Source organism: Saimiri boliviensis, chromosome 13, assembly GCF_048565385.1.
Source record: "Saimiri boliviensis isolate mSaiBol1 chromosome 13, mSaiBol1.pri, whole genome shotgun sequence".
Classification (NCBI taxonomy): Eukaryota; Metazoa; Chordata; class Mammalia; order Primates; family Cebidae; genus Saimiri; species Saimiri boliviensis.
Genome location: NC_133461.1, coordinates 53,246,618 through 53,273,493, shown reverse-complemented (window position 1 = coordinate 53,273,493; position 26,876 = coordinate 53,246,618). Strand labels below are relative to the sequence as shown.

Here is a 26,876-nt window from a genome sequence, read left to right as displayed (position 1 = left end):
CAGCTCCTAGCCATGTCATGTGTTTCTGAAGCATCTCTCTGCTCTCCAACCTCCTTCTCCAGGCACTAACTTGGTTCAGTCCCTGATTATCTCTCTTGAGTTCCTGCACCTGGTTGTCCTGTTTGCAGGCCAGTGCTCCTCTCTAATCCTTCTCATAAGGGGCAAATCTCATTAAATCTGATTAAAATCTTTCGGAAACTCCAACTGCCCAAGATTTTGAACTCTATAAGCATACTTTACAAAGTCCTTCAAAAGGACCCTGCATCTAGCTTTTAGACTGGACTGTCTCTTTATTCTTTCCCTCCATTCCAGTCTTAATAAGCGATTTGCTAAAATTTACCCTCTTCTGTTGCTTCTGGAGATGTTGTATCTTCTGTAAGAATCTATTTAGTCACCTGACTTATACAGGAGTCAGGTGACTAAATAGATTTGTCATGTAGTTTGATGAAGACAGACTGGTCTAGCAGTCTCTTATAAGGTAAACAATCTATAAGTATTTATCAAATAACTCAAAAAAAAACAAGTCACAGACAGTAATAGACATCAAATCCTCTATGGTCCATTATAAAAATGCATAAGGGTTACACCCTTAAGACTCTGAAGTTAAAGTGAAAGGCAAATTATTTCTGCCTATATAACTCACGCAAAATTCATCAGCGTACAAGCCAGGCACTGCATTCTGCATTGGGAACATGGTAGGGAATAAGACAAACACAATCACATGCAGATTACAGTCTTGGTATCATTGTGAGATACAAAAACTTATCAGGATAGATCTTTAGTCACATCAAGCATGTCAACCTCACACACACACGCACGCGCGTGCACACACACACACCATGCTAATTAAAACCTTATGTAAGGTTTTATAATTAGCATTATGAATCTTACAAATTTTTGTTCAAAAATTCCCCAAAAGTTATCACAATGAAATCCAGCTTCAGTTCACATAAACTTCATTTCATTTATAACTTACGTGCTAGCTGCTTCCAAAATTAATTTGTAACTATATCTCTGGACTCTATATAAAATAAACTGAAAATTTTAGGAATATCTGTTGAATAATGTGGACCGAATCACAATTCTAAATTTATATTAGCTTAATTAAAATATTGGTTATAATCCTCAGAAAGCTGATAAACTCACATATTTGAATGACAGAAGTAGTAAGTTTAACCAACCTTTGTATAAAGAATGTAAATGATAAATGTCAAAAACTGTACATAGAGCTTAGATTATGATGTTGCATATTTTCTCAGTTATGCACAATATTTAAAACATGCTCGAACTATTTATAAACTACTTTGAATATTAGTAAGACCTTTGCTTTAATATGGAAAACCTAACAGGCTTTTTTACTTCCCCCCGTTTTGCAGGGCACAAAACTGGGGGTAAAGAAATTATATGGGTCACCTTCACCGTCAATACAACCTCCTCAATTTAACCTTTAAAGGGTTTCTAAAGAGGTGAGACTACAGTCCAACAACGATATTCAGATTGACACAAGTTCTTTTAAAATTCGTCTAGCAAAAGTAGCACTGGGACAGAGGCTGAAATACCTACCTGGTCTTTATACTCAGATTAATTACATGCTAAACAGAAATTGAGTTACCTTGCCAAAGACATCAACTTAGGAGCTAAAAAATCAAACGTGATTTGGAGGGGAGATTAACTTCGGTGTGTCCTCAAAATGGAAAGCAAGTTTACATTGAGACACCCCTCCACCACACCCCGTATTCCAGCCTACACATTATTCCACCAACACGCATTTTAAGCATTTTTCTCTCTCGAAAAAGATTCCTGCTAAGCAATGCCTTAATTCAGTCTTTGAACCTAATTAAAATTAAGAAACTTTTAAGAGCCTTAATAACTCAGAAAAGCTGTACTAAGCTCTTCCCTGGCATCTTCCTCTCCTTACCACCCTCTCTCCAAACCCAGAAAAATCCAGCACAACAGAAGGCACAAAACAACTAGCCACATGCTCTGAATGCTAGGAAACGTGATTCCCCACTGGTTTAGGCTACAAAGAAAGCCTGTGAGTAATCAAAAATCCTTAATCAAAACATTAAAGTTAAAAGCCTCCTCCCCATTCCCCAACACAAATAGAATTTCCCTTTCTCTCCTTAATCCGCTCGGCACTTCTCGTATTCTTGGAATTTCATCGGCCTCTAAACAGCGGCTGGTAAGTTCATCTCAATGTCAGCCGGAGCAGAACCATGCGAAAAATCACTAACTTGGAAGGTTATTTAGGACAATAATGTCTTTCACTGTCTTACTCCTCCCACTCCAGCCCTACTTGACCTAATACTAATATTCAACTAAAAAACACAGCGGTCCAGGGGCTTTTTCCCCAGGGGCTCTTCCTGCAGGAACCCCACGGCAGGGAGACCCGTGCTGGGAAGAGCGCCGGGTCTCCCGGCTGGTGCGCCCCTCCCCACACGCCCGCGGCTGCACCCCGCTCTGCACACACACGTCCAACTATTCTTAGATCTACTCACATCCCTGGATCAAGTCTGGCCGCCCTCCCCGCTCCCTCCCTCGGCATCCTCCGTGGCCCCAGGCTGCCCCGCAAAGCCGCCGAGCTGCAAATACACCCACCCACCTGGGCCAGATCCGCGGACCCCGGCTGGCGCGCTCCACCCAGCGCTCCTCGCTAGCTCCAGCGCGAATGCTCCCGGCCTGCTCCTCCTCCTCCCCTCCAGTCGAGTCGAGCCGAGCCGATCCCGGAGGCGCGACCCAGGGCGGCCCGCAAGGTCTCCCTAAGTCACCTTCGCGCGGCCCACCCCTGGCTCCGGCTGGGCAGTAGCGCCCGCCTCCCCCAGCGAGGTCGGGCAGAGGTGGGGCCCGCCAGCGGCCCAGGACTCCCCCGCCGCGCCCGCCCGCCGGCCCGGGCCGCAGAGGTCCGCGCAGCCCCTCGGCCGCCGCTGGCTCGGCCGCAGACCCGCCCTCCGGGGCTCGCGGGGAGAGCGCGGGCACGCGGCGGCGAGGCCTGCGGCGGGCGGCTCCCTGCGCGCGGCTGGCGGCGTCCGGGCCGCTCCTCCCCTTCCCCGGCGCCGCTGGCGGGCGGAGGCGCAGGTAGGGACAGCCAGGGAAGCCTGCACCGCCCTCGGAGTGGAGAGGTCCCGGACTGCTCCCCGGGCTCTGCGCGAGCGCCGCGGCGAGGCGCCTGCGAGGTCCTAGAGCGGCTGTGCGCTCGGCCCTCTCCTGGAGACACCGGCCCTGGCAACTTTTTTTTTCTTTTTGCCAGCCCGCCCATCGGGAAACTCTGGAAAGCAAAGGAATCTTCTCTCCAGTCCTGCCTGTCACTTACTCAGGCTTATGCTGAAGCGTTCGCGTTTAGGGTTCCAAAACCAAGACTGAAAGGCCGTCTTCACATAGTTGTTTATAGTTGGGACACTGAGCAACGAGGAAAACAACGGTATTAACCCTACTACCATGAAACCTACTTACATAAAATTATTCCAGCCAAGCTTGAGGGGCAAAGGTTCAGAGGGCAGGAAAACCCACCACCCAAATACCACACTTCTGTGCGATGTTCAGGTTAATGAAATGTATGGTTAACTATAACATTCTGATGGAGGGGGAAAAAATCTTTGTTCCAACATGTTTTAAACCTTTCATCTTACTAAAGTGTATAAGTCTGTCCTCATATTTTAGGGAGTTCAGAGTAAAAACTGACAAAATTAAATACTTCTTTCACAAGATCCTAGGTACTTTAAGTCCCACTGTCATCGGTGGTAGCTGTAATTGTTCTACAGACCTAGAATGTGTTAAAGACCATTCCAGGCCATGCTGGGAAAATTGGGAATGAACGTCAATGAGGTTTCATGGCATCTTTGTTTTTATTTTTATTTATTTATTTGGAGACAGAGTCTTGCTCTGTCTCCCAGGCAGGAGCGCAGGGCTCAATCTCAGCTCACTGCAACCTCCACCTCCTGTGTTCAAGCGATTCTCATACCTCAGCCTCCTGAGTAGCTGGGATTACAGGCCTGCGCCACCACGCCCGGCTAATTTTTTGTATTTTTAGTAGAGATGGGACTTTGCTATCACCCTGGTCTCCAACTCCTGGCATCAACCAATCCGCCCGTCCCAGCCTCCCAAAGTGCTGGGATTAGGGGCATGAGCCACCATGCCCAGCATCATGGCGTCTTTGAAAAATCCGTTTCTTTCTCTTTTTTCACTCTAAGTAATAACTGTTACTGTATTTGGAAAAACCACATATGGAAAGAGGAGTCCCTGCTACAGAATCTCTCCCTAGGCCCTGAAAATTAGAGAATGAATTCAGTTTATAAAAGTAGTCCTAGGTAGCAAAACAATGAACAACAAATTACCTTCTTATTTTAAAAGGCAATGTTCAGAGCCTCTAAATGTACCAGGTACTGTACTGAAGCACCTCACATAAAATGACACATACATATGCTCAATTTCAGATTTGGAAGCAGAATTCCTAAACATATATTGATTTGCTTAAGGTTGAGGTAGCAGAGTTTAGATCCAGATTGGTCTGATCCAAAAGCCTGAATTTTTCCCTTTGTACATTCATTATTCATTCATTCAAATATTTATTCACCATCTACCACATGCCAAGTACCAAGCTACAAAAATAACTACCATACAGTTGCTTCCTTAGGGAGCTCCAGTTTGTGAACATAAAATTATACAATATGATAAATGCTCTGACAGCAAGGAACTCACGGAGCAGCAGGGATACCTCACCTAGTTTTGAAGGGTGGAGCCTGGATGAGGAAATGGTCACAGTCACCCAGCAGAGCAAGCTTGAGAATTTATCTCACAGAACAGCAATGGGGGACTGCATGCTCGGGTCAGGGAAGAAAGAATAAAGGGAGACAGGCAGCCAAGATATAAAAAAAAAAGCAAATTGGGCTGGGCATGGTGGCTCACGCCTGTAATCCCAGCACTTTGAGAGGCCGAGGCAGGCGGATTGCTTGAGGTCAGGAGTTCTAGACCAGCCTGGCCAACATGGTAAAACACTGTCTCTACTGAAAATACAAAAATTAGCCAGGCATGGTGGCAGGCATCTGTAATCCAAGCTACTCGGGAGGCTGAGGCAAGAGAATTCCTGGAACCTGGGAGGTGGAGGTTGTAGTGAACCAAGATCGCACCACTGTACTCTAGTCTGGATGACAGAGCGAGACTTTTTCTCAAAAAAAAAAAAAAAAAAAGTCAAATTGACAGGACTTGATTAAAGATAGGGAAGAAGAAAGAAGAAGGATGGACCAAAGCCGGTTCCCACGATCCTGGCCTGAATTACCGAAGGGGTGGCAAGTCTATGAGTTGAATGGATAACTCAGTTTGAGACACATTCGTTTTGAAATGCTTCTGATATAAGCATATATAAATGTTCAAAAGGCAGCTGCATATACTAGATCAGAACTCAGGAAAGGTCTGAGGTAGAGACATCTGAGTCATCATGGAATTCTAGTTAAAGGAATGGGCGAGATCAACCAGGGAGAATGCGAGGAGTGAGAAGGCCACTCACAGACACCTAGGGAGTACTAATATGTAAGGCATAGGCAGATGAAAAGATGCTTTAGAAGATGACTGAGACTAGGCATGTGGCTCATGCCTGTAATCCCAGCACTTTGGGAGGCCTAGGCAGGTGAATTACTTGAGGTTAGGAGTTTGAAGACCAGCCTGACTAACACGGTGAAACCCCATCTCTACTAAAATACAAAAAATTAGCTGGGCATGATGGCATATGCCTGTAATCCCAGCTACGTGGGAAGCTGAGGCAGGAGACTCACTTGAACCCGGGAGGCTGAGGTTGCAGTGAGCCAAGATAGAGCCATTGCACCCCAGCCTAGGCAACACAGTGAGACTCCGTCTCAAAAGAAAAAAAAAAAAAAAAAAAGGTAACTGGGAGGGAGCTGCCACAAAGGAAGGAGAAGCCAAAAGAGGCGGCATTGTGGAAGCCACTGTGGAATTCCAAAAAGCAAGAATCAGTCACATGCCAGGCCCTTCGGAGGACAAGCAAGACAATTTTTAAATGTCTTCTGATTTAGCAATAAGGAAATACTGGCAAGAACAATTTCGGTGGACTAGCTGGGAATGAAGAAGTAGAAGCAGAAAGCATCACATTTTCAAGACTGGCATTGGAAAAGGATGCAGGGAGATAGACAAAAGCTATAAATAAGAGGGTAGAGAATTCCAAAGAGAGGAGCTATTTTTTGAAGCAAGGTCCCCAGAGAAGCAGAATGGGAGGAGACAGATGCCTCCAGCAAAAGGCAAGAAGAAAGGATAAGAGCAGATGCAGATGAAAACCGGAGTGAAGGGAGTGGAGTCATATACAGTGACTGGCTCATGTTTAACAAAGGAATTCTGCTCAAGAGTGGAAGGAGATCTGAGTGGACTGCAGAGACAGAGGGCCAGAGAGCCGTGTGGGCCCAAAAGAGCTGTTAAGAACACTAGGAAACAAAAGAGATCAGGGTCCCAAAATGACTACAGGACTGCCTGAGAGCACAGGAATTGAAATGAATGGAAAAGATCATGACTTTGTAGAGCTGTCCACATGAACGCATGATTTCGCTTCAAAGATACTAGCGTCTGGTCCAGAGAAGCAGCATAGAATTCTAACCCTTCAGATAGTTCCAATGGCATATGGTATATATACCACAAAATTAGTACCACTCTTTTTTTTTTTTTTTTTTTTTTTTTTTTTTTTTGAGATGGAGTCTTGCTCTATCACCCAGGCTGGAGGGCAATGGTGTGATCTCCACTCACTGCAACCTCCGCCTTCTGGGTTCAAGTGATTCTTCTGCCTCAGCAGCCTGAGTAGCTCAGATTATAGGCACCCACCACCATGCCCAGCTAATTTTTTGTATTTTTAGTAGAGATGGGGTTTTACGATGTTGGCCAGGCTTGTCTCAAACTCCTGACCTCAGGTGATCCATCCGCCTCAGCCTCCCAAAGTGCTGGGACTACAGGTGTGAGCCACCACGCCCAACCAGTACCACTCTCATTTCAGTCATACAGTCGGGTCACAGCTCTTCAGCAGTCAGGAGATTTAACATGAAATATGTATAAAACACTTGATAAGTGAGCTTATACTAACTTTAAATGGACAGTTCCTACCTTGGAAAAATTGGAGTAACTAACATCATGGAAGCTTGATAGTACACAAAATGAGGAGGACATGCTCTGGCAAGGAACACTACAGAAATAAATACAATTCCAGAAACCAGTTTCCGGCCTTTCAAATGGAACTCTCAGACCAGGTTAAGAAAAGACACAGCACTCACATTCTGTTATACTGTTTCCAAGAAAACCACCCTAAAAACAGTATCTAGGTTTTTCTTTAGTAGAGCAACCACCAGCTTTATCAATTATTTTTTATATTGCCGTTTTCTCAACAGCATAAGCAGTTTTGTTTCTTTTCTTTTTCTTTTTTTTTTTTTTTTTTTTTTTTGAGACGGAGTTTTGCTCTTGTTGCCCAAGCTGGAGTGCAATGGTACAATCTCAGCTCACTGCAACCTCCGCCTCCCAGGTTCAAGTGATTTTCCTGCCTCAGCCTCCCAAATAGTTGGGATTATAGGTGCACACTACCATGCCCAGCTAATTTTTTTTTGTATTTTTAGTAGAAATGAGGTTTCACCATGTTAGCCAGGCTAGTCTCAAACTCTAGACCTCAGGTGATCCGCCCACCTTGGCCTCCCAAAGCACTGGTATTACAGGCATCAGCTACTGCACCCGGTCATAAGCAGTTTTATTTACAAATAAAAATCTGCCTGCAATATTGTCTCATTTATTTATAGCTCCCATGAAAACCTCGATTATGTAGGTCATATCAGTACATCCTCAAATAAGCAAAAAACACCCACACACCACAGAAATAGAAGGCACGAAGGCCTGCATACACTGTAAGCCCCCAAGATTCTCACAGAGAGCCAGTTTACTCTGACTGAACATAGTTTTATGGAGTTTGGTTATCTGGTTTTCTTTTAAATAGGAGATTAGAAAGAGTAAATCGGAAGGCATCCGTATTCTACTGCTAGAGGCAAGTACACAGTTAATTAGAAAAATCAAGAGGGGTAATTTTTAAAAACCTATAAAGAGCAAACAAGAGTTCAAAAAGCATTGGCAGGACCAGGCCATTTAGCAGAAAAACACAGACTCATATAAACATTATCCCCTGAGGGCACCTCTGTATTAAGGTGCAGAGTAATTATTGACATACAAAAGGCCAATCTCGAGACACCTAGAAAACATAAAATTATGGCCTGACAAGGGCTTGTAAAAAAAAAAAAAAGAAAGAAAGAAACATAAAAGTAAGTTTTAAAATTTTATGTTAAGATGTGAAACATAGCCAGGCGCGGTGGCTCAAGCCTGTAATCCCAGCACTTTGGGAGGCCGAGGCGGGTGGATCACGAGGTCGAGAGATCGAGACCATCCTGGTCAACATGGTGAAACCCCGTCTCTACTAAAAATACAAAAAACTAGCTGGGCGTGGTGGCGCGTGCCTGTAATCCCAGCTACTCAGGAGGCTGAGGCAGGAGAATTGCCTGAGCCCAGGAGGCGGAGGTTGCGGTGAGCCGAGATCGCGCCATTGCACTCCAGCCTGGGTAACAAGAGCGAAACTGTCTCAAATAAAAAAATAAAATTAAATTAAAAAAAAAAAAAGATGTGAAACATTTAGAATAACTGCCATCGAAAAAGACTAGAATAAAAACAGCGTTGCTGCTGTGGGGGCTGGGGTCACTTATAGCTACTGGATCCCTATTTTGTGCCAGGCCCTACAGAGGTGTTTCACCAACATAATCTCCTTTACTCTTCAATACAATCCCTTTTGGGTGGTCACCATTTTAAAAAGGAGACTGTATTTTAAAACGGAGTCAAAGAGAGTAAATATCGCAGAGCCAGGAATTAAAGCCAGGTCTGGAGGACTTCAAAGCTTATGCCTGCTCTTTAAATAAAATTTCCAGATAATAGAAATGTAATTTACAATGCCAGATAAATAAGGCATTACAGCACATAATTACACCACTCTGACCTCGATTATGCTATTAAATTCCTATGTTGTAATCCTTATGCATTTGAAAGACTAACTTCAGAAATGTCACTTTCAAATATTTTGTGGTGGCTTCTCACTGTTTATCTTATTGTTGAGAAGGAAATCCATAGATTCAAGTGTTTCATGGAGTTAGTATTTCATATAATTACAGAAAAGATATCTTAGATACTCCAAAAGTTTGAAACATTAAATGCTAGTTACTAAATGGAATACTGTGTTCCACGCAGTATGCTAACATACTCTATATATGTATCATTCATCTACATATAGTTGATGCCCACACCCAACTCAGAGGTGTTTATTTTCATTTTACAGAAACTTGTCCCATAGTTGGAGACAAGTTAGAGAAAGACTGAGATTTAAAACAGGTCCATCAGACTTTCAGAACAGTGCGTCTAAACGCTTGCTATATGGTCTCCCTTATTTAACAGATGAAGACAGCAAGGTTCAGAGAAGTAAAGTAGCCTTGTCATTTAAATAACAAGGATGGAAACATAACATGATCATCTCAGTGGTAGTGGTCAAATAAAAGTTCTTTAGACAATGATACCTCTTCCCAAAACAAGATAAATCCAAAGTTACACACATAAAAGCTCCAAGATACTAACAGAAAAGAGAGGCTACAAATGTTAATTAGATAAGATCTTACAAAAACTGTTGACTTTTATTCAGAGCTTACTACGTGTCTGGTATTATGCTAAGTATTTTGCTTATATTATCTTATTTAATACTCATGACAAATTTAAGAGGCTGAAAGAGGTAAATTAGCCTAAACTTTAGGCTAACACTCTTACACATCTAGTTTTTCACAAAAAGAAAGAATTAGGCTAATTTTTAAGCAGATAGTTTAAAAAATAGAATAGTTTGATTCCTCCAGAAATTAAACATGCACAAAATTCACACATTATTTCCAATCTAATGTTCAGCCTTAAAACCATGCATATCTAGAAAAAGAAAGCTATCAGTACATTTATCAGATACCACATGAGACATGAGTGAAATGTGGTTTTACAATGTACTAAATATTTCATGAATCCTATGACATCATAATTTATTAATTTCAAAGATATTCTGAAATGCAACCATCCTCTTCAGATTTATTTAGAACATGAAATCATCTGCTATTTAAATAAACTTGCACATGAAATTTGCAAACCCCCAAAAATAGAAGTGCTGAGGAGGGATATTTTCAAACAGTATTAAAAAATCAACCATTTGCAATGTTTAATGAACAATTATGTTTTCCTGTGATAGTTAATACAATTCTATTAAAAGACTTTTGGTAAGTTTGTTTTACATTATTATTATTTCCATATTTGTCTTATTCTCCAAATAAACTAATATATGGAATTTATGCTACATATAGCAAACACAGCATTTAAAAATTTGTATATGCTCGCCATGGTGGCTCATGCCTGTAATGCCAGCACTTTAGGAGGCTGAGTCGGGCAGATGGCTTGCATCCAGGAGTTCAAGACAAAGCTGGGCAACATAGAAAGGCCCTATCTCTTTAAAAAAAAAAAAAAAATTAGGTGGGCGTGGTGGTGCATGCCAGTAGTCCTAGCTATCTGTGAGGCTGAGGTGGGCTGATCACTTGAGCCTGGGAAGTTGAGGCTGCAGTGAGCCATGACTGTGCCACTGTACTCCAGCATGGGCAAAAGAATGAGACCCTATCTCAAAAAAAACCAAAACTGTATATGAATTCATAAGGATCCTTTTGTAATCATGAGAAAATAAAATTTTAGATCTTTACATATTAGAGGAACGTATATAAAACCATTTCATCTATCTTCTTTTACTGAAACCTAATCTCTAACCAAAAGGTACAAGTAAACTATAACAAGAATAAGAAATCTGGTATCATAACTAAAATACTGAAGATTAGACATATATACATATATATATATATATATATATATATATATAGAGAGAGACAAAATGCAAAGAAAGCCTATTGACACTTGACTTACATTAAAGTCATAAAAATGAGGGGAAAAATCATAAAACAAGAAAAATCCTAGTTCTGATAACCCTTACAACTTTTCAGTCCTTTCAGAAAGAATCACTAATAGCTCAGCATAGCACTCTTACTCATACTTGGTTTTCTATTTTTTTTTTTGAGACAGGGTCTCACTCTGTCACCCACACTGGAGTACAATGGCACGATCTTGGTTCACTGCAGCCTCTGCCTCTTGGGTTCAAGCGATTCTCAGGCTAATCTTTTTTTTGAGATGGAGTCTCACTCAGTCACCCAGGATAGAGTGCAGTGGCGCAATCTTGGCTCACTGCAACCTCTGCCCCCCAGGCTCAAGTGATTCTCCTGCTTCAGCTTCCCAAGGAGCTGAATTACAAACACGCGCCCCCATGCCTGGCTAATATTTGTATTTTTAGCAGGGACAGGGTTTCATCATTTTGGCCAGACTGGTCTCGAACTCCTGACCTCAGGTGATCTGCCTGCCTTGGCCTCCCAAAGTGCTGGAATTACAGGCATGAGCCACCGTACTCAGCCTTTACTCATATTTAGAAAAGCAAATGGCAATCTGTTGAAGGGTAAGAGAGTGAGGGGAAAGAACACTAAAGATATTTAATCCATTGAGCTTAGTTTACATAGATAAGTATGATAGCACTCTATTTTCTAAATAAAAGTTTTTTTAAACATAAAGCCCTTCTGTTTCTAGAATATTTTCACATCTCTCTTATTGGAATGTCACAACAATCCTGATAGATCAATTTTAAATATACCTATTAAATATGGCCACATCAACAAATTCAAAAGACATGAACATAAGTTATTTCATCCTGCTTAATCAATAATAGACAAGTTCTAAATTTTGGTGACAAATGAAGCTTTCATTTTCTTTGTTAATACTAATTTTTTCCTACCTTTGAACAATCTGAAAGCAATGACTTCATGGACAACCACGCAAGCAACATCCAAACAATTATTTTACAAATTCAATTCTGAACTACCTACCCCTTCTTGTTTAGTGAAGAGATTAAGGCAATCACTCAAAGCTACACAAGTCTCTCTAGAGGCTTCTGAGACAACTTCAACTTTCTGAAGAAATGATGGAAGCATTTCTACAAATAAAGAAATAAATATAGTGAGTGTGATTTTAAGGAATCTTAAGGTAAACTAAGACCACAAAAATATTCTTAATATCTATTAACTTCATCTTTCCATCTAGCTATCTTAAGCAAAACATATCATATGTTTGGTTTTTTTTTTTCTTTTGAGATGGAGTCTCACTCTGCGGCCCAGGCTGGAGCGCAGTGGAGCAATCTTGGCTCATTGTAACCTCCGCCTCCAGGTTCAATGGATTCTCCTGTGTCAGCCTCCCAAGTAGCTGGGACTACAGGCACAGGCCATCACGCCTGGCTATTTGTTTTCGTATTTTCAGCAGAGACAGGGTTTCACGATGTTGGCCAAGCTGGTCTTGAACTCCTGACCTGAGGTGATCTGCTCACCTCAGCCTCCCAAAGTGCTGGGATTACAGGCATGAGCCACAAAGCCGGGTCTCATATGTTTCTTTATTAAGCACATGCTTTATTTGGGGTGCCATAAATTCGTACAGAAAAAGAAAGAATGGAGTCTTCTCCTAAAAAAGGTCTATACTCTATAACAGGGGTCCCCAAACCTGGGATGCACACTGGTACAGTTCTGTGGCCTGTTAGGAACTGGGCTGCACAGCAAGAGGTGAGCAGAGGGTGAGAGAGCATTACCACCTGAGCTCTGCCTAGTGTCAGATCAGTGGCAGCATTAGATTCTTACAAGAGCACAAATCCTATAGCCAACTGTGTATATGAGGGACCTAGGTTGTGGGCTCCTTATGAGAATCTAATGCCTGATGATCTGAGGTGGAACAGTTTCAGCCCAAAATGAAACCATTTCCCCACTCCCACTCCCACCCCTACCCTTGAGTCCGTGGAAAAATTGTCTTCCATGAAACCAGTCCCTGGTGCCAAAAAAGTTGGAAAGCACTGCCCTACAAGCACCAAGACTAAAAAAAAAGTTTCTAGGAATTAAATAACAATGTAAAGTTTAAGAACAGCTGACAGGAAGGACTGACAGCACTCCTTATAAGACATTAACATTTCCTTTGTAGATAAGTCATTATATTCAAAAGCAAGTGTGAAAGAAACAAAAATGATTCTGTAGTTGACATGGTGGCTAACATATCGGAAGACAGCAATAACTCTACTTCCTGTTTGGATCACTGGCAGAAATAGGTCTTTTGCTCTCAAAAATGTGTTCCTATAAAGGTCCAGTACCACTGGACTTTATGTTTAAGTTGGGAATAAAGAAATGGTAGTATCAGCAGCTGCCCTGGTCCCCTACAGAAAGTGTTAACCCATGTACTCATTAAAAAAACAAAACAAGGGCCGGGCGCGGTGGCTCAAGCCTGTAATCCCAGCACTTTGGGAGGCCGAGGCGGGTGGATCACGAGGTCGAGAGATCGAGACCATCCTGGTCAACATGGTGAAACCCCGTCTCTACTAAAAATACAAGAATTAGCTGGGTGTGGTGGTGTGTGCCTGTAATCCCAGCTACTCAGGAGGCTGAGGCAGGAGAATTGCCTGAACCCAGGAGGCGAAGGTTGTGGTGAGCCGAGATCCCGTCATTGCACTCCAGCCTGGGTAACAAGAGCGAAACTCCGTCTCAAAAAAAAAAAACAAAACAAAACAAAAGAAAAAACAAGCAAAATGTCATGTCCAGATTAACGCAAAAAAAAGTACTTAGTTGAAATGGTTTCTGATAGTTTGTTAATTATACATTAAGATCCTTTAAATCTGTCCCTTCCATCAAATAAAAATCTTAACATTTAAGAAATCTTTTCATCAAAAAATAACTAAAAGGTAGGGACAGAACAAGATTTGTTAAAAGATACAATATTACAGCTAGGGCCAGGCATGGTGGCTTATGTGTGTAATCCCAGCACTTTGAGGGGCCAAGGTGAAAGGATCACTTGAGGCCAGGAGTTCAAGAGTATCCCCAGCAATAAAGCAAGACTCCATCTCTACAAAATTTAAAAATTAGCTGGGCATGGTGGTGTGCACCTGTAGTCTCAGCAACTTGGGAGGCGGAGGCAGGAGGATCCCTTGAGCCCAGGAGTTCAAGTTTCTATACTATGGTTCAAGATCAGTACGGCCAACATGGTGAAACCCCATCTGTATTAAAAATACAAAAATTAGTTGGGTGTAGTGGTGGGTGCCTGTAATCCCAGCTACTCGGGCAGCTCAGGTAGGAGAATCGCTTGATCCTGGGAGGTGGCAGTTGCAGTGAGCTGAGATGGTGCCACTACACTCCAGCCTGGGAGACAGAGCAAGACTCCATCTCAAAAAAGCATATGTGTGTGTGTGTGTGTGTGTGTGTGTGTGTGTGTGTGTGTATGTGTGTGTGTATGTATATGAAGGCAAAATATTTTATATATATATTATATATATGTGGATATGAAGGCTAAATATTTTATATATATTATATATATATGAATGTGAAGTCCAAATATTTTATATATTTTATATATATATGGATATGAAGGCAAAATTATATTTTATACATATTATATATATGGATATGAAGGCAAAATTATATTTTATATATATATATGGTATGAAGGCCAAATGATATTTTACCACAGTTTATATCTTATGAAATTTATCTTATGGAATAGTTTTCTCTTGTTAGCTATTCTTAATAAAGCCCAACTAATTGAAAACTACCATATTTTAAAACTAATTTGACTTTACAGACTTTATTTTTCATTTTGAACCTCTGATACAAATTGTGAAGATTTATTCTCTATGTACTTAGTTGCTAAATAGCAAAAGAGAGTACCATATGCTAGGTGCCATACGACTTAAATAGTGCCTGAACAGATGTCTCACACGAACTGTGGACTGAGTACTGTGAGGAGATGTACCAGGAGACACAGACACAGCCTATGCCTTCCATACATTTTCTGGGTAATCTAGTAATTTTCCACTTTCAGGGCATAAATGACAGGAAGATGGAAGCATAACCATTCATTGATATAGTTCTTGTATTAAATACCATCATAAGCTTAATATCCTGTTTTTGTCTGTTTTAGATATTTCATAAACTTCAGATACTTGTTAACATGAAGCAAACATTAATTGTCCAAATACATGCTTAGGAATACTTACAAGTGTTTGAAAATACTGGTAATGCAAAATTTCAGAAAATATCCCAAATACATATATATGTATGGAGTTGCCAAGGCTGGAGTACAGTGGCGCATTCTCGGCTCACTGCAAACTCCACCTCCCGGGTTCAAGCAATTCTCCTGCCTCAGCTTCCTGAGTAGCTGGGATTACAGGCATGCACCACAATACCTGGCTAATTTTTGTATTTTTAGTAAAGACAGGTTTAACCATGTTGGCCAGGCTAGTCTCGAACTCTTGACCTCAGGTGATTCGCCCACCTAGGCCTCCCGAAGTGCTGAGATTACAGGCGTGAGCCACTGCCCTCGGCCATAAAGAGAAGTTTTTATAAGAATCCACCATTGAGAGAGTGTCAAATTCTTTTGTCCAGAAGAGTCAAATGTTACCTCATTTCTCTGACAAGCTAGTGTTAAAACAAGATTTTTGAAATGAACTTCCACAGGGGAACCATTTAAGAAATGCTGAACCTTGCCATATGCCATACTGCAATGTGGCACATCAGGGCCATTCAACTCACATTGGCGTGTTTCTTCTTCTTTTTTTTTTTTTTGTTTTGGAGACAGAGTCTCGAACTGTCACCTAGGCTGTAGTGCAGTGGTGCGATCTCGGTTCACTGCAATCTCCGCCTCCTGGGTTCAAGCAATTATCCTGCCTCAGCCTCCTGAGTAGCTGGGACTGCAGGGGCATGCCACCACGCCCAGCTAATTTTTTTGTATTTTTAGTAGAGACGGGGTTTCACTATGTTGGCCAGGATGGTCTTGATCTCCTGACCTTGTGATCTGCACACCTCGGCCTCCCATAACGCTGAGATTACAGGCATGAGCCACTGGGCCCGGGCTGGCACGCTTCTTATACAATGTTTACATATTATTACATTAAAAAAAAAAAAAAACTGCTAAGCTTCTAGAAAAGTGACCAACTGGGAATCACTGCAAATATGTTTTAGCCAGTTAATATTCAGAGACTAAACTGTCATGAATCAATGCAAAAAGGCCAGTATGTTGCTTTATTTGGCCTGCTATAAGAATCTGATACTGCTGATTTTCAGGAAAATAGTTATTTTTTAGACTAAAAATGTTTTTTAAGTCATGAAAGCTGTTAGAAGATCATATTGGAAAAGCTTAACTTTAGAGACATAAAAAGCTCACAATCTGTCGTTTTTCATGATTACACTGAACAATTTTTAATCAGGTTTTGCAAATAGTGGGAAAACACTTGTTTCTTTGTGTGAACAAATTAACCTCTTGTACAGACAACCTCCACTGTTCTCCTACTGTAAAAAAATAAAAGTCCACATTTCCTTCGCCTAACAATTAAGATGCTCAATCAACTAAACTGGTTTCAGCCAGACTGTTCTCCTGGAAATGTTTGTTTACCTAGAAACAGTCTTCAAAATGTTCCCTCTTACTTGAATATTGGAAATAATAATTATTCATATTCAGAAGTTTCCCTACTTGACAAAAAAAAAAAAATTATTTTCTTTCAAGGCCTAGTTCAAATGCGATCCCCCCCCAGGAAGCCTTCCTTAAATATCACTGTGGAGGCTGGGTGCTGTGGCTCATGCCTGTAATGACGACCCTGTGGGAGGCCAAGGCAGGAGGATCCCTTGAGCCCAGGAGTTCAAAGTTGCAATAAGCTATGATCACACCACTGCACTTCAGCCTGGGTAACAGAGCAAGACCCTGTCTCTAAAAACAACAACAAAATATCACCAGGGCCATGACAGCAGCTGCTCCTGGACTCCAACAGCAGCCACATCCACTTGTTACAGGGCCTTGAGACATTGTATGGATGTTGTCTCTCTGCAACCCTCTGTAAACTCTAAATCTCCTTACCCCCATCCAAACTCCGAGCTTTGCCAAAAACATAACCTCTCAAATATTTATTACATGAATAAGAAAACTAATAAAATACCTTATTCCATGCCTTGCTACCATAATTCTTTTGATGTAAAATATAATCTGAATCCAAATGGCTTCAAGTTATTACATTTTACCTTAAAAGAATTGTGGTTCTTTTCAGGTAAAATATGAAATAAAAACATTATCATTTATGTTACTATAGATCGGTTGATTAGGGCAGATTGAGAAATAAGTAATTTTTTTTTTTCTTTTTTTTTTGAGACAGAGTTTCGCTCTTGTTACCCAGGCTGGAGTGCAATGGCGCGATCTCGGCTCACCGCAACCTCCGCTTCCTGGGTTCAGGCAATTCTCCTGCCTCAGCCTCCCGAGTAGCTGGGATTACAGGCACGTGCCACCATGCCCAGCTAATTTTTTGTATTTTTAGTAGAGACGGGTTTTCACTATGTTGACCGGGATGGTCTCGATCTCTTGACCTCATGATCCACCCGCCTCAGCCTCCCAAAGTGCTGGGATTACAGGCTTGAGCCGCCGCGCCCGGCCTGGAAATAAGTAATTTTTAACTACATTTTGTTGTTTACTTGTGGTACGAGAAAATATATTTTGCCTGTTTTTCAACATTTAATTGAAATATTCCCACCATTTGCGATGTTAAAAAATGTAATACATAATGGTGTTAAAAAAAATGCAATACAAAATGACTATATACATGAAAAACCTAATCTAATCGGAATGAGCAAAATCTATTTTAAAATGGACTTTCATATCAGATTGGAATTATATAAATGTTTCAAAGAAAATCAATACTCTCTTTTCAAAACAAGGAACAAATATTTGCACATAAAAATCAACTAACCTTTTAAAAGCTTCTACTCCATAAAACTAAAACTTGAAAATGTATCTACTTTTTGTTCAAATTGAAATGACTACCTTGAATACAATCATCCACTGAAGAAGTACCTCTGACCATTTTATCTGTAATATCTACATCTATATAATTTATATTCATTGCACTGGAGGATATAAAATATATAGCTCAAAGTGGCATGTATTCAATGAATAATAAAAAGATAATATCTGGGATGTTGTGAGATATAACTACAGAGTACATTGTGCATACTTTTAAAAATATTAAAATTTCAGGCCAGGCTTGGTGGCTCACACCTGTAATTCCAACACTTTGGGAGGCTGAGGCGGTGAGATCACAAGGTCAGGAGATCGAGACCATCCTGGCTAACACAGTGAAACCCCATCTCTACTAAAAATACAAAAAATTAGCTGGGCGTGGTGGTATGCCCCCATAGTCCCAGCTACTCGGGAGGCTGAGGCAGGAGAATCCCTTGAACCTGGGAGGTGGAGGTTGCAGTGAGCCAAGATCGCACCTCGGCACTCCAGCCTGGGCAACGGAGCAAGACTCCATCTCAAGTGAAAAAAAATAAAATTTCATTAAGAGATTCTACTCATGAAAAAATAAAATAAAATTTCAGAGAAGAGCATCATCATTAGGGACTAGAGTAATCCATAGTTTGATGAAAAGATGTGGCACTTGAGCTGGATCTTAAAGAACAAGAAACATTTTTTTATCGCTAAATATAAATCCAATAAAACAAACACCTCTAAAATAGAGTGCCAAAAATACTAGTCCTGAGGGAAGACAGTTTCAGAATATGATCAATTAGAACTCTAGCGAGGTGAGAAGATTTCATCTACCAGATATGGATGGCAACTGCATGGCAGACACCAGCTAGGGGCTGGGAAAAAAGGGGGTCAGTATAACAGACAGTCTTTGTCCTTACAGAGCTTGCTGTCTAGCAAGGAAAATGGAAAATAAAACAATTCCTATTGAATGAATAATACTGATCAAAGGGAGACTTTAGAAGAATAAGCGGAGAAGGATACGATTATCTGGAAAAAATGCAATGATTTACATTTAAAAGTTTAGAAAAGAGAGGCCAGGAGGGGTGGCTCACACCTGTAATCCCAGCACTTTGGGAGGCCAAGGCAGGCAGATCACCTGAGGTTGGAAGTTCAAGACCAGCCTAACCAACATGGAGAAACCCCCTCTCTACTAAAAATACAAAATTAGCCAGGTGTGGTGGCACATGCCTATAATTCTAGCTACTCAGGAGGCTGAAGCAGAAGAACTGCTTGAACTCGGGAGGTGGAGGTTGTGGTGAACCAAGATTGCACCACTGCACTCCAGCCTGGACAACAAGTATGAAACTCCGTCTCAAAAAAAAAGAAAAATTTAGAAAAGAGAGTACAAGTCACAAAGACCTGAAGTCAAACAAAACAGGAGAGAAGCCAGCAGAACTAGAAGATGTGTTTTGCACTCCCTTCCAAATGAAATTGAAGTGAGGCAATAAGGAAGATTAATTTTCATCGAATTGAGTAAAATCTTTATCAGAGGGTATAATTGGACTTGCATCACTTCTGATTGAATTGTCCAGTGGGTTCATCACCTTATGGTAATGGCCTTATGAGAAAAAGAGTTAATGAAGTAAATGGTAACTAGGGTTGAGCCACATATGATCTAGAAAGGGCACCTGTGCCCAAGGTCAAAAGAGGAGTCTTGAGAAGGTCTGTGCCACAAAGAATAAGGTGTAGAACTGGATGACATGTTTGAGTTAACACAGTCTGCATGCTTGAGAGAGCACCAGAGTATGATGCTTGCCTGTCTTCTAGACTTTGATAGAGATAGGCTGGACATGGTGGCTCACCTCTGTAATCCCAGCACTTTGGGAAGTTGAGCAAGGCAGATCACCTGAGGTCAGGAGTTCGAGACCAACCTGGCCAACATGGCGAAACCCTGTCTCTACTAAAAATATAAAAATTAGCCGGGCAAGGTGGTACTTGCCTGTAATCCCAGCTGCTTGGGAGGCTGAGTCAGGAGAATTACCTGAACCTGGAGGCAGAGGTTGCAGTGAGCCGAGATAGTGCCACTGCACTCCGGCCTGGGCCACACTCCATCTCAAAAATATAATATAATAGACTTTGGCAGAAGTAAAAGTGAGCAATACATCACTTAGTCTCACAGCCACACTGTCTCACCTATTGGACTCTTCAACCTAGCTGCCCGAAAGAGGGCTTGGACCAAAGACAGAAGCTCGCCCTCCAGTGCCCTGTACAAACAGACCTGAATAGGGACAACTGTTGCGGCCTGTACCTTTGCCTGCTCTTCCTGTCCCTTCTAACACCTGAGGAGGCAGGGCCTGCCTGCCCAGAGAAACAGAAGCATTACACTAAAGAGTGGTTAGTGCCATGGTGGAGAAAGTGCAGGGTAATCTGAAAACACTTAAGAACATTTGGCCTAGTCTTAGAGAAGTCAAGGAGAAGTTTCTGTAACCTACATGTGAGATTTCATGCCTTGGAAACAACATATGCTAACACCCAAATGCACGAGAAAAGGTCACTGTTGCTCCGCAGAGCGTAGGAGGAAGGAAGGAACAGGTAAGAGAGGAAGCCGCTGAAGTGAGTAGACACACAGGTCACAAACTTAGTGCCTTAGAGTTCAGATTATACCCTAAGGTACTGAATGCTTCTGTTAAGGCTGTGACAATTCTAATTTGTGTTTCAGAGGCATCTAGTACTCTGTGGAATATTCCATGCAGGTAAATGAAAGAATAAAAGAGTGGAGGCAGGGACAGGCACAGTGGCTCACGCCTGTAATCCCAGCAATTTGGGAGGCCAAGGTGTGTAGATGACCTAAGACCAGCCTGGCCAACATGGTGAAATCCCATCTTTACTAAAAATACAAAAATTAGCCAGGTGTGGTGGTACGTGCCTATAATCCCAGCTATTCAGGAGGCTGAGGCAAAAGAATCACTTGAACCCAGGAAGTGGAGGTTGCAATGAGCTGAGATCGGCCATTGCACTACAGCCTGGGTGACACAGCAAGACTCTGTCTCGAAAAATAATAATAACAATAAAAAGAGTGGAGGCAGTATGGCCAGCCAAGAAGTTGTGGCAATCAATGGGAAAAATGGTTATGGCCTATTTTAGCATAATGGTAGGGGAACATAGGAAGAGAAATAAAGTAAAGAGAGAAATAAAGTAAAGAGATACTAAGAGACAGAATGGCATGTCTGCGGCCTGAACATACCCAATCTCGGCTAATCTCAGAAGCTAAGCAGGGTCAAGCCTGGTTAGTACTTGAATGGAAGAACTGATCCAAAAAACACATATGGAGAAAGAAGAAGTACAATGACTCCAAAGTTGGGTCTTGGGAAATTGAGTGAATTAATGATGTATTTTTGTGGATGAAGAACAAAAAGAATAAAAACAAGAGAAGGAAAAAAATGAGAGCAAAAAAGGGCGATTTCTTTGTTGCGGAATGAAAACTCCTGCTCTACATCAATTCCGATCTACCCTTGAACTTCTGAATAGAGAACAATGACGATCTGAACACCACCTTAACTAAAACAGCAAAGCTAATGCAATTGTCCTCAACAAATTCTACTTTGCATTGTAGATCTGGCTATAAATCTGCAAACTCCTCCTGTTCTTAGATCAAATGTGGAGGGGTCAACACTGAATTCTTGATATTAATTCCAGACTGTTTATTGTTCTTTTTCTGTTTGTTTGATTTTTGGGGTTTTTTGAGATGGAGTCTGACTCTGTCACCCAGGCTACAGTGTAATGACATGATCTCAGGTCACTGTAACCTCCACCTCCCTGGTTCAAGTGATTCTCCTGCCTCAGCCTCCCAAGTAGCTGGGATTACAGGTGCACATCATGATGCCCAGCGAATTTTTGTATTTTTTAGTAGAGACAGGGGTTAGCCATGTTGGGCAGGCCAGTCTCAAACTCCTGACCTCAGATGATCTGCCACCTCAACCTCCCAAAGTGCTGAGATTATAGGCATAAGCCACCATGCCAGCCTGTTTATTCATGGTGGCACATGCCTGTAATCCCAGCTACTCAGGAGGCTGAGGCAGGAGAATTGCTTGAACCCAGGAGGCGGAGGTTGCGGTGAGCCGAGATCGTGCCATTGCACTCCAGCCTGGGTAACAAGGGTGAAACTCCGTCTCAAAAAAAAAAAAAAAAAAAAGAACACACTCTGGAGCCAGGCTGTCCAGGGTGAAATGCTAACTCTGGTTTTTACAAGCTCTGTGACCTTAGGCAAGTTTTTATATAAGCTCTCTGTATCTCAGTCAACTTACCTGTAAAATGGACGGAATAGCTGTATACACTGCATAGGGCTGTTATCAGGCACAAATAAGTTAATATAGATGCTCCCCAACTTACAATGTGTTTATATCCCAATAAACCCATCATAAACTGAAAATATCACTTTCACATTACTGTAAAGGTGAAAAATTATAAGTTGAACCATTGTAAGTTAGGGACTGTCTATATATCAAATGCACAGAACAATGTGCCAAAAAAGTTTATATGGGGCCGGGTGTGGTAGTTCATGCCTGTAATCCCAGCATTTTGGGAGGCCAGGCAGGTGATCAAGACATTGAGACCATCCTGGCTAACACATCCTGGTTTCAACGCAGTTGAAACGCTGTGTCTACTAAAAATACAAAAAATTAGCTGATGTCATGGCATGGTTCTGTAGTCCCAGCTACTCGGGACGTTGAGGCAGGAGAATCGCTTGAACCTGGGAGGTGGAGGTGGCAGTGAGCTGAGATCACACCACTGCACTTCAGCCTGGATGACAGAGTAAGACTCCATCTCGGGAGGAGCGGGGGAGCGGGGAGGGGGAGGCTTTATGTGTTTGCTTTTTTTTTTTTGAGATGGAGACTTGCTCTGTCACCCAGGCTGGAGTGCAATGACATGATCTCGGCTCACTGCAACCTCTGCCTCCTGCGTTCAAGCCATTCTCCTGCCTCAGCCTCCAGAGTAGCTGGGATTAGAGGCATGGACCACCACGCCTGGCTAATTTTTTGTATTTTTTTTTAGTAGAGGGGATTTCACCATGTTGGCCAGGCTGGTCTTGAACTCCTAACCTTGTGATCTGCCTGCCTCGGCCTCCCAAAGTGCTGGGATTACAGGCATGAGCCACTGTGCCCAGCCTGTGTTTGCTCTGTATTAGATAATACAAATTGTAGAGTACTGACATGTTTTATATTAATAAGAGCATGGGACACTTGAGGTACCTGGCAGACTAGGCTGATGGGACCATCTCTCCAATCACCATCCATAAAGATACTGAATAAAACAGTAAAATAACATAGTGCGCAGTCTGAAAGAATAAAATACCCAGATATGTGAGAAAGAAACAAACAAAAATCAAGGCTGATACAACAGGCCTAACCAGTGATGCCTGGAAGGAGGGTCAAGGATAGAGGTAGATGTCAGACAGAACAAAAACCCAGAGGATTAACAGATGAAGCTTTACAGCTACATGAATGGAAGGTATGTGGCTTTGGCCTCCCAAATCAAGGGAGTAGGGCCTGGTAAAGGTAAAAGACCCCAGTAGCAGTGTGAGTGGAAAACTGTCCTTGTGCTCAGGGGGGTGCCGGGATGAAGGGCACTTTCTTGCCTAAGCTCTGGGCGGAAAGCCTGAGAAACTGAAGCTCCTAGCTTGTGGCATGCCTAGATATGAAATCCAAATTTAAAACTAGTAGTCCAGAAGCACAGAAACCTTTACAGCCTCAACAGCAACACACACAACACTACGCTATTGGGACACCTCCATAACCCAAAAAACAGGAAAGATATCCCTCAAAATACGTCATCAATTCACTCAATTTCCCAAGACCCAGATTGCTTGAACCTAGGGGGATGGAGGTTGCAGTGAGCCGAGATTGCACCAATGCCCTCCAGCCTAGGAGACAGAGAGAGGCTCCCGTCTCAAAAAAAAAAACAAAAATAAAACAAACAAACAAAAATCCCACAAGCTCCACTGAAGATGAGCTCTCCATAAAGTTGCAATCCATTGTGATAAACATTTGGCAGAAGAAACAAAAGACTTAGCTGTGCAACACCTTGAGATATAGGAACATTCTGAAAAAGGCGTTAAATTCCTATGTCTGAAATTATTAGAGATAAAATTAGAAATACATGTAATATAAAAGAACATGTCATTATGGGGAAAAAATAACAAATTTTATTTGTTATTTTATTTTATATTACATATAAACCACCACTTAAAATTTCTAGAATTATAAAATACAGTCAACTAAGATTAGAAAGTCAAAAGATTAAGCAGAAAAGCTGACTAAATTGAGAAAGAAACTAAAGCTAGAAAATAGATCTGAGAAAAGTACTTAGAATGCAACAGAAAGAAATAGAATGAGAAACGAGGTAGGAGGATAGAAACGAGAAGATTCAACATATGTCTATTAAGAGTTCTGGCAGAAGAGAATATAAAGAATGATGAAGTAAAATTGGAAGAGATAACAGCTCAGAACTTTTCTAGCTTAAAGAAAGATAATAAACGAGTCCTTGAATTAAAGAACAGAGTTTCAAGCAAGCTATAGAATCCAAACCCAGAGACAGAATAAAACGAGAGAATACCAAAGACAAAGGAAAATCTTCGCAGCAACATGACAGGGAGAAAAGCGGGCGCGGTGGCTCAAGCCTGTAATCCCAGCACTTTGGGAGGCCGAGGCGGGTGGATCACGAGGTCGAGAGATCAAGACCATCCTGGTCAACATGGTGAAACCCTGTCTCTACTAAAAATACAAAAAAAAAAAAAAAAAAAAAATTAGCCAGGCATGGTGTCAGGCGCCTATAATCCCAGCTACTCTGGAGGCCGAGGCAGGAGAATTGCTTGTACCTGGGGGGTGGAGGTTGCAGTGAGCTGAGGTCACACCACTGCCCTCCAACCTGGGCCACAGAGAGAGACTCCCATCTCAAAAAAAAAAAAAAAAGAAAAGAAAAAAGAAAGAAAGAAAGAAAACGGTAACTGAGGAGGATTTGAAAAAGAGATTGCTCACAAAGGTGAGGAGGGTTCAGTGAAGTAACAGAGACTGGCGTGCAGGACACAGTTACCACCCTGGGACAGAAGGGGAAAGGAGAGAGGACAGTATTTCTGAGCCCAGCAAGAGCTGGAGTCTAGAACAAGACCACGGCCAGGTAGAGGAACGCAGCAGCACTGCAGAACCGGGAATGAAGATGAAGTCCTGACACTACTTCCCCTCGAGTCCCTCCGCGGGTCTCCGGACAGGGCCTTCCGTTTGCTGAATCCAATCAGACGCGCCAGGGCTGAGGCTGCAGTACACAAAGCAGGGCAGAGCCCAGGGAGCAACCCAGTGCAGGCGGCCAGGAAAAGCCTCTGTGTGCAGGCACCTTTTGAAGAAAGGCCGAGGGAAGGAAGGAATAGTGACTAGGCCACTCAGGAGAAGTGGCTTCCAGAAGAGGGAGCAGCACATTAAAGGCCCCAGGCAGGCGTAGGCCTGGCTTGTCTGACGGACAGCAAGGGCAATGAGGCTGGAGAGGAGCCGCAGGGGAACTGGGAGGTGAGGGCTCAGAGGTGGAAGGGGCTGGAAGGCTCTGCAGGTCATTAGAAAGACTTTGACTCTCACTTCTCACAAGAGAGATCTGGAAGCCGCTGGATGTTTCCAGCAAAGGACATCAATCCACTGACATTTTGGGAGGATCCGGGGCAGAGGCTGTACGGGGAAGGGTGAAATCTGGGGACAGAGGGGAGGTTTTCAAGCGTCCACGTGGGAGGCAATCGTGGCTTGGACCAGGTGGCAACAGAGAACGTGGTAAGTTTGTGTACGCAAAGCCCAGATTTTGAGGAAACTGTTTTACGTAGGCTAAATAGAAGTGCTTTTCCTTTAAGATTTTTTTTCAGGTTTTTTTGAGTTTGACTATTTTGTTTGTATATTTCAATAGTTTTGGGGGAACAGGTGGTGTTTGGATCACGTTCTTTAGTGGAGAAGTCAGATTTTCGAGTGCCCATCATCCGAGCGGTGTGCACTGCACCCAATATAAAGATTTATTTTATTTTTTTGAGATAGAGTCTTGCTGTCTCGCCCAGGCTGGAGTGCAGTGACACGATCTCGGCTCACTGCAACCTCTGCCTCCTGGGTTCAAGTGATTCTTCTGTCTCAGCCTCCCAAGTAGCTGAGATTACAGGTGCCCACCACCATGCCTGGCTAATTTTTATATTTGTTTAATACAGACGGGGTTTCACCACGTTTGTCAGTCTAATCTCAAACTCCCGACCTCAGGTGATCCATCCGCCTCATCCTCCTGTACTGGGATTACAGGCATGAGCCACTATGCTCAGCCCAATATGCAGATTTTAATCCCTCCCCCGTCCCCAAAGACCATCATATCACTGTAAGTTTCTGCGTCTTCAAAGTTAGCTCCCCACTTACAAGTGAGAACAGTTTTTGGTTTTCCATTCCTGAGTTATTTCACTTAGAATAATGACCTCCAGCTCCATCTTAGTTGCTGCAAAAGACATTATTTAATTCCTTTTTTGTGGCTGAATAGTAATCCATGATGTATAAATACCATTTCCTTTATCCATTCATTGGTTGATAGGTACTTAGGTTGGTCCCACCTCTTTTGCAGTTGTGAACTGTGCTGCTATGAACGTGCGTGTGCATGTATCTTTCTCATATAATGAGTTCTTTTCCTTTGGGTAGATAACCAGTAGTGGGACTGCTGGATCAAACAGAACTTCTACTTTTAGTTCTTTAAGAACTCTGCATACTGTTCTCCACAGAGGTGGTATTAATTTACATTCCCACCAGCAGTGTAAAAGTGTTCCCTTTTTACCACATCCACACCAAAATCTATTGCTTTCTGACTTTATAATCGTGGCCATTCTTGTAGGAATAAGGTGGTATCTCCTTGAGGTTTGAATTTCCATTTCCCTGATGATTAGTGCTGTT

At 42.2% G+C, this 26,876-nt stretch overlaps 1 protein-coding gene across 4 annotated transcripts in view; it reads right to left on the bottom strand.

The window, feature by feature from the left end:
- Positions 1-26,876, bottom strand: part of OSBPL1A (oxysterol binding protein like 1A) — a 242,449-nt gene that overhangs the window by 110,848 nt on the left and 104,725 nt on the right. For 2 of the 4 annotated variants that reach the window (XM_074383664.1, XM_010335492.3), the window contains exon 15: positions 12,003-12,109. In XM_074383664.1, the coding sequence (XP_074239765.1) occupies positions 12,003-12,109 (107 nt within the window). Of the gene's footprint in view, positions 1-2,602; positions 3,225-12,002; positions 12,110-26,876 lie in introns of those variants that run through there. The other 2 variants (XM_010335491.3, XM_074383666.1) reach the window with 2 other exon arrangements.